This window comes from Desmodus rotundus, chromosome 11 (genome assembly GCF_022682495.2).
Source record: "Desmodus rotundus isolate HL8 chromosome 11, HLdesRot8A.1, whole genome shotgun sequence".
Taxonomy (NCBI): domain Eukaryota; kingdom Metazoa; phylum Chordata; class Mammalia; order Chiroptera; family Phyllostomidae; genus Desmodus; species Desmodus rotundus.
In genome coordinates this window covers 8,257,122-8,265,115 of record NC_071397.1, presented here as the reverse complement: position 1 = coordinate 8,265,115, position 7,994 = coordinate 8,257,122, and the positions used below count along the sequence as shown (strand labels likewise).

Below are 7,994 nucleotides of genomic sequence, written 5' to 3'. Positions count from 1 at the left end.
CCTGCCTGTAGGGAGGCGGGGCCAGAGATGCACAGAGGAAACCCTTCCTGCACTCTGCCCCACTCTCAGCCCCACCAGCCTTTGTCCACTGGACATATTCCCATCAGTTTGCTCTCCTCACTTCACCTTTGGGCATCTCTATCCTGCAGACATTGGCAAAGGGATGCAGAATGAAGGGTTCAGGGAAGGAAAGGAGAAACTAGAATACAGGAGAATGAGACATACCACCTCTAGGGCTCCTATTTTACCTGGTGTTGCTCCCCACCTCTCCAGACATTGGGTGGGACAGCTGCGTGGTGGGAGAAGAGCCATCTCTCCCATACCCACTCAGTAAGTCATCTTCAGACACATGTGCCCACTCAGGGGCAAATGGAGAACACTGCCCAAGGACAGAGAGGCACACACACATGATTTGGATTGTGGAGTCCTGGGACACATTTGGCAGACAGGAAGCAGCTCTGACTCTATTTAGGCACAACTCGAGGTAACAAGAGAGGAGGGGCTGAGGACAGTGTGTGCTCCAGGCCAGGTTCAGGACTGGGAGGTGGGGTAGAGGAGGAGGCCCTGGCAGGCTGGAAGGCTGGGGGATTAAAGCCTCCCACCCAGGAACCAAGGTGCTGGGGCAGAGGAAGATTTTAAGGATGACTTTGGGGTCAGATGTTGAGAGTTTGGGGTTGGGATCCTGCCCTTCCCAGCTGTTTCTGCACAAAGTCAGGAAGTCCTTTAGTTTGGCTCAAGCCATGTCAGGTAGTCGTGCTATTCCAGGGCTTGGGACATGGCCCAAATCAAGCTTCCTTCTAAGGCCAACTTTCTGAAACTAGAGGCCTCCAGCACCCTGGCTTTGTGACATGAGCTCACCCTGTAGAGGTCAAAGTCACATGATAGGCACGGTGCATCTTCTTGGAGGGTCAGTTTAACTTCTAGACCTAGCTGGTCACGCGAATAAAATTGGTAGCACATATTTATGATGCCTATATGAGATGATGATGATAATAATAACGACATATACCTCTAGCGAGTTCACTTGTCTAAGGTCACACAGCAATGGTGGAGCTAGGGTAAGAACCCATGCAGTGTGGCTCCCAGACCACCCTCCATCAATATGTATAGATTACATGTATAAATGGAGTTATAAATTCCACTGAAACTAACTGAGGGGAACATGTAAGATAAAGAGCCAGTGACGTGTGTTTGGCACTGGCCAGGCTAGTCCACAGATCTGAGGGGAGCTGACTCATTCTACTGGCTCTTAGAAGTTTGGAAGTACGAGGGTCCTAAAGCGGGGAGCGTCACATGAATCAGAACCATGTGCGCTTTATAAATGGGTGGCCTCATGGGTTCCCCTCCTAGAAGAGCTAAAATTTGTTAAGCTCTTTCTCTGTGCCAGACATCTTTTTACTCATCATCTCATTTATTCTTCCCAATAATTTTATGAGGTCCCCATTTTACAGATGAGGAGAACAAGGCACAGACAGTGAAATAAGTTGCACCAGGTTACTAGTTAATAAATGACAGTATTAACTCCAAGTCCAGGTCTTTCTGTCTCCAGGGCCAGACCTGAAAACCACTGCACCCCAGGGGTCCCATTACCCCAGATGATCTGATTCCCTGGGTCTGCAGTCCAGGTCTCAACAAGGGTCCCAGGAGGTCCCTGGGCCACACTTTGAGAAGCAACATCCTGTGGCAGCTGTTCTCAATCTGGCTGTACGTTAGGACCACTTGAGAAGTTTCAAAAACTATTAATGCCCTTCCCTTCCCCAAAGAGAGGCTTTTTTAATTGGTCCAGAGTGAGGTGCAGGTCAGCATTTTCTGTTAATGGGACAAGGTCTTCATTTAATCAATGAATCATCCAACCAACCACCCAATCACTAAATGAATCAGCAAAGATGTGTGAAAACCTGCTCTGTGCCCTGTGCCACACTGGAGCCGAAGATACGAAGGTGGGAGGGACCCTGCACGTGTGTGCCCTAGGAGTGCAGGTGACCAACCTGCCAGCTGGGCAGAGCTTGCCCTAAGTGTGGAGGCGGGGCGGGTGACATTCTTTCTAGCTATTCTTCCTTGGCGAGCTCCAGAAGGAGTCAGACTCTGCAGATGGTGGCGTCCTTCTGACTTCTCCCTCTGTGGGGTCCTTGGCCCCCACCGGAGAAGACATAGTTGGGTCCAACCCTAGAACTCAGGTTACAGAAACAGGTTATCAAAGCCGAAAGGGCTCCAAGAGATGCTCCATGCCTGGAGCTCTAAAATTTCAGTGAGTGGCTGACTAAAATGCTGGGAGCTTGTTAAATCTAAAGATGCCTGGAGCCCATCCCCAAGGTTCTCACTCCTAGGTCTTGGGGGGGGGGGTCCTGAGGAATATGCATTTTTAATAAGGTCCCAAAAGGCTCTGATTCATGCTCAGCAGTGGTTCTCAGGGGGCCCATCCTTGGAGAGACTGGTCAATATTTTTATTTTTATTTTATTTTATATATATATATCTTAATCCTCACCTGAGGATATATTTATTGATTTCAGAGAGACAGAGCAAGAGAGAGACAGACAGACAAACAGACATCATTAGTTACCTCTTGTATGAGTCCTACTAAGCAGGGATCAAACCTGCAACCTTTTGGGTACAGGATGATGCTGCAACCAACTGAACCACCTGGCCAGGGCCTGGTCAGGGCCTGGGTAGTACATTTAAAAGCTCCCAGGGCAAGGCATGTGGGCCTTCCAGCTAGCCTTGTTTAGGCTTTGGGCAGGTAGCCTCAGGGGCAACCACTGCTTGCTACCATTAGGGCTTTGAAACAAGAGGAGACAAAAACAAGAGGCAGGAAAGACTGAAATAAAAATGCCAATGAGCAGGTTTACAAAGAGAGAAGCAAGAGAGAAGCCTAGACAAGAAGCTCCTATTGAATTCACTTGTCAGCACCGAACCTTACATCTCCCTTATTCACAACATGTTTTCCCATTATAATAGTTATTAATTGATGTAAAAAATTAATAGTATAAGTATATGAAAACAAAAAAATGATTTATAATATTACTTATATTAATTACATAAAGCCTTAGTATGGCTTAGTATGCCCTTCCCTTCCCCAAAGAGAGGTTTTTTTAATTGGTCCAGAGTGGGGTGCAGGTCAGCATTTTCTGTTAATGGGACAAGGTCTTCATTTAATCAATGAATCAACCAACCAACCACCCAATCACTAAATGAATCAGCAAAGATGTGTGAAAACCTGCTCTGTGCCCTGTGCCACACTGGGGCCGAAGATATGAAGGTGGGAGGGACCCTGCATGTGTGTGCCCTAGGAGTGCAGGAGATTATTATGGCTATATAATGTACAATATATCTTATAACTATATTATATGTTAAATATGGTCATTGATATAATTAATATAATATTACTTGGGGCTAGGTTTGAGAGGGCATGTGAGTGGAGTGGAGATGGTGCATGATCGTCCTCATACATGTGGCCACACATTCCTCCTCGCGTGCATACTTACATACATGCACGCTCACACACATGCACACTCACACGCATGCACACACACTTCTACCCCACTCTGCGGCCCTTGGACATCATGCACTCAAACTCAGACATGCTCTTCATATCACATCCTCAAATTTATTCTCAGGGTTTTATTAATCGCTATTACTAAATTAATAGTTATTAATACAGGATTATTAACTTGCATGAAGTGTAAAGTAATGTTCCTTCCTCTTTCCCATTTCTATAAATTCTAATGAAGAGTGGCACCAGAGGACCCAGGCCAGTGGCCACATTAGGGTCAGTTACCTTTATGAGTTGTCAATCCCTGGCCCCCTCCTTCTCCCCCCGGAGCCTCACAGCCTGCCTGCAGTGTCTCCCTCCCTTCCCTGGCCTTCCTCCTCCTTTTCCCGTGCCCTGGTGCCTCAGCTGCTCTTCTCCCCTGTGGGCTGCGGCGGGTGCTCTGGACAAAGGCTGTCCCTCCACAGGCGGTAGGCGATGGAGGCGGTGACGGTGAGCCAGGCCAGGTAGGGCAGCAGAAGCAGGGCGGCCAGCTTGTTGATGGGGTGCCAGATCAGCGCCATGCTCACCACCAGCCCGTAGAGCAGCAGCAGATGCAGCAGGGCCTGGGCCGGGGGCAGGGCAGTCAGGCAGGCTGGCCTGAGAACCAGACCCCCGACCTTTCTGCAGCACCCAGGACCCCGTGAGCCAAGTTCCTGGGACTCTGTACACTCCACTGGAGTTCAGAAGAAGTCTGCCCGCCCGACACCTGACTGCCCCCGATTGAGCTGCTGTGCTATCTGCTTCTGGGGCCAACATTACCTCCACTGCTGAGCACTGTACCTTACCAGACCGGGGGTGTGGGCTGCGAAAAAGAGAATCAGGGCGGTCCAGCTGATAGCGAGCTGCACAGCATAGAGGCCGAGAGGAAGGGCCAGGGGCCGCCTGAAGCCCCCTCCCATGTCCTTCCACACCAGGTAGGAGGCATAGCTGTGAAGAGACGGTGGCAGAAATGCTCGGAAGGAGGATGTTCCATGGCACATGGAGGAAACCCTCTGGCATAAGGACTCCCGGTTACAAAGAGAGGACCCTTGTGGGCTGAAATGAGGGCAAATGTGTCTAGGCAGCATTTGAGGGCTGAGAGCAGTTGGGCATGGGGAAGTGGGGGCGGGGTGGGGAAACTTGGGGAGGACTGGCTGGAAGCCTAGGCAGACACAGAAGGAACCCACCATACGAGGCAAGAGAGGGTGCCATCCCTTTGGAGGTCAGTATGCAGCAGTAGCTCAGGCATGGGGGACTTGCTCCCGCTCCAGTGAGTGCCAAGGCCACGGCGTGCAAACGGGTGCTCACCCCATGACAGAGTAGATGGTTGTCCACACAAGCAACAGGGCTTTGTAGGGTGGGCACCAGGGCAGCTTCCTCAGGCCGTCACACCAACCAGACAACCTGTGCGGAGCAAGGAGCCCGACCAGGATGGGCCCCAGCTGGGGCAGAGCCACAAAGATGACCCCTTGAGGCCACATTCTCCTCAAGAAGGCAAAATCTGGGTGGAGGGCAGAGAACATGCTCGTGGTGAGCCTTCCCCTTCATCATTTCCTTGTGTCTCCTCGTCTGCCTCCTGCTATCTGACCCCATGCCCTGGTCTGAGCACCCTGTCCCCCCATAGGAGGTCTGGGCATAGAGGCTCTCTCCCTACTTGGGCCACTCCTGTCCCACTCCTTGCCCCTTTTCTGGTTTCCATGGACTTATTTTTCCCACACCTGTCATTTGGCACTCAGAGGATGCTGTCTGGTATTGCTAACTGCTTCTGAGGTAAATGTTCCTCTTCCCCAATGAATATATGAACCCTGCAGCTCAGGTCCACACACGGCCATCTTTTGTATCTCCCATGGCAGGTGGCACTTGGCCCTCAACAGGGACAGTGTCTTAGACCGAACTCAACAAGGTGACATCACTGCCCTGGAAGGCCCATGTTCGAAAGGTGGGAGCCTGAGATCTCTGAGGGTCTTTTCTTGTCAACAGTGGGCCAGCCCATCTGCCCAGGGCTTATCTTACTGCACCAGACTGGCAAACCCCAGGGGCCCAGCCCGCCTGAGCTCCTGCCTGAATTCAAACTCAGCTGAGTGACACCGTGGGTTCTTTTCTCTGAAGCCTTAGGTCTCCTCTACCCCTTGGGGGACGTGGGAAATTCTTCCTATGCCTATCCACTTCCCGAGGTTAGGTACCACAAGCACACACACCCAGATTTCTCATGGCCTGATTTTTCAAGGAAACAAATGCCTGATTTTTGATTAAAAAGCTGCATGCTCATTTGCATGTTGCTGTGAATGCCCCTCCTCCAGCCAAGGCCCCCAAATCCACATCATTCTTCTCATTTGCACATGACTGGCCAGCCTCCTCCTCATGATTGACAGGATTGGAAAGAAAAAAAGGTAGTTATTCTCAGGGTTCTGAAGTGACTGACTGCCTACTGCCTGCTTGCCTGTCAAGAGCCCTCGACCATGTCTTGGAAGTTCCGGGGACAATGCTGACCCACCTGCCTGCCTGTGCATTGATTTTTTCTGCTCTTCACTGCTTATTGGTTCATCCTCTGCCTTCCTGTCTCTCTATCTCTGCGTTTTCTATTATTCTACACAGTGTTGGAGGCCCACCTCACCCTCCCACCCCATCCTCTTTTCTCCTGTTCTCCACCATTCCCAGTGCCTCCTTATTCCCAGGCCTGTGCTCCCCTTACCTCAGGCAGCACACCTCCCAGACTGGGTACCCGAGGACATATGATGTGTGAAAGGCAGAGGAGGGTGGGGGAGGAGAAAAGGGTGGAGTGGGGCTCCCAGCTGGCCTGCCCTTCTCCAATGACAAGGGTGGTGATATTGGCTCCAGAACCCAGGTTGTTGCCTGCATGGTCCTGAGGACCTCTCTCAGATCAGCGTCCCTGGTCTGCTGGTTGTGACCCCTGGAGCAGCCCCTTGATGGATGGTTGAGACTTTGGCATTGTGAGATCTAGATGTCCTGAGACAGCTCAGCCTCAGGTTGCAAGGCCACTCACAGCTTTGGTCTCTGCATCCTGTGAGTCAGCTGTGTGTCTACAGGGGTGGTGAGGGACCCTCAGATTTCTGTAGACCTTTCCTGTGACTGGGATTATCCCCAAGCACCAGCTTTAAAAATGAGTTCATAATACATAGACATGGCCGCTGGTTACAGCCTGCTAGTCAGCATGGCCTTTTCTGGCTTAGGACTCAAGCTCGACATCTTTCACAAACCCCTAGAACTTTATGACTCAGAGGAAAACACAGCCTTCTCTGTGACTCAGACAGAACTTTTCCCAGGAAAGACTAACCTCTCCCCTCTTTGTCCCCATCAAAGTTCTGAGTACTCTCCCTTGCTTGTTGTACTTTAGGCGTAAGGTCCCCTTCCAGGTTGGCTGCTCTCCCCTGTTCCTTTGCCCCCCTCTCCACTTTGTGGACCCTGCGAGATGTTTATCCCACCCTCTTGCCTCCACTCCTGGGAAGGCAGCATGAGGGAGGGGTAGCAGTCAGGCCCAAGACGCTAGAGAATCATTAACTGAGATGAAAGCAGTGGTAGTTCCTTAGTTCCTTCTGTCTTAGGGGAGATGGGAGAGTTCACCGTGGTTTCTCAACTGCAGGAGGCCAGACCGCGGAGATAAGCACTTACTGTGCACCATTTCGCGGTGAGTGCTCTTATTTATTAGCTGAATAATGACAATGATTATCCCTCACAAGGTAGATATTATCTGCACTTGACAGACAAGAGAAATGAGGCTCAGACAGGTTGAGCTATGCACCTAACAGTACCTAGCTGACACCTGGTTCAGTGTCGGCAGTCTGAATCCGAAATGCATCTTTTCTCTTGGCTGGTCCAACATTCATTCAAGTCTTTGTGGAACACCTACTCTGGACCAGGCTGTACCAGGAGCTGAGGATACAGCGGCAAACAGCTAAAAAATAATCCTTTTTCATCGGGAGCTTTCATTCCAGTGTCAGTATCTTTCCTACACAGAGGTTCTAAAGAAGGACTAGGGCTGGCAAATGGCCTGAAGTCCAGCTCTTCCTCAGTGTCCCTGCCAGCTCTGAGTACGGGCAGTGGAAAGAACACTGGGTGGGGAGAAGTGCCTCTCAGTGCCTCTCTGTCATCTCTGGGCAGGAATAGGGTGGAACTGGACACTAAGCTCCCTGGCCTTTGCCCCACTGGCAGCACCTGGGAGCTTCTTAGAGATGCAGAAGCTCAGGCCCCATCCCCGACCTATGGGGCCAGAACCCACATTTTAACAAGATGCTTAGGTGGTTCCTGTGCACATTATAGTTTAAGAGGCTTTGGTTAAGTTTCCCTCCTTTTACATTCTGCCATTTCAATAGCCTTTGGTGGGGGGAAAGTCACTCACCAGCAGAGGGCACTGTAGGGAGGGCATTCTCCTGTACCTGGGGCTGCACCTGTATCCAGGTTGTCTCCTTTCTGTCCCTGGCCCTTCCAAACCTATACTGGCAAGTTCACTGACTTCTGGGATTCTCA

General features: G+C 50.9%; 1 protein-coding gene across 1 annotated transcript; it reads right to left on the bottom strand.

Moving 5' to 3' along the window:
- Nucleotides 1-3,164: 3,164 nt before the first annotated feature.
- TSPO2 (translocator protein 2) lies at nt 3,165-7,980 on the bottom strand. Its single transcript, XM_024558078.4, has 4 exons — nt 7,867-7,980; nt 4,818-5,010; nt 4,316-4,457; nt 3,165-4,093 (listed from the first exon to the last, which is right to left on the bottom strand). Exons 2-4 carry the CDS (start codon nt 4,988-4,990, stop codon nt 3,893-3,895), a joined length of 516 nt encoding a protein of 171 aa, XP_024413846.3. The 5' UTR covers nt 4,991-5,010; nt 7,867-7,980; the 3' UTR covers nt 3,165-3,892.
- Nucleotides 7,981-7,994: the final 14 nt, after the last annotated feature.

Bases quoted from the DNA above. Each gene is read 5' to 3' on its own strand.
- TSPO2 (XM_024558078.4), bottom strand. From the start codon at position 4,990: ATGTGGCCTCAAGGGGTCATCTTTGTGGCTCTGCCCCAGCTGGGGCCC. The intron at 4,458-4,817 runs GTGAGCACCCGT...GTCTCTTCACAG, and splicing joins ACCATCTACTCTGTCATGGG to CTATGCCTCCTACCTGGTGT. The intron at 4,094-4,315 runs GTAAGGTACAGT...CCCCCGGCCCAG, and splicing joins CAGCCCACACCCCCGGTCTG to GCCCTGCTGCATCTGCTGCT.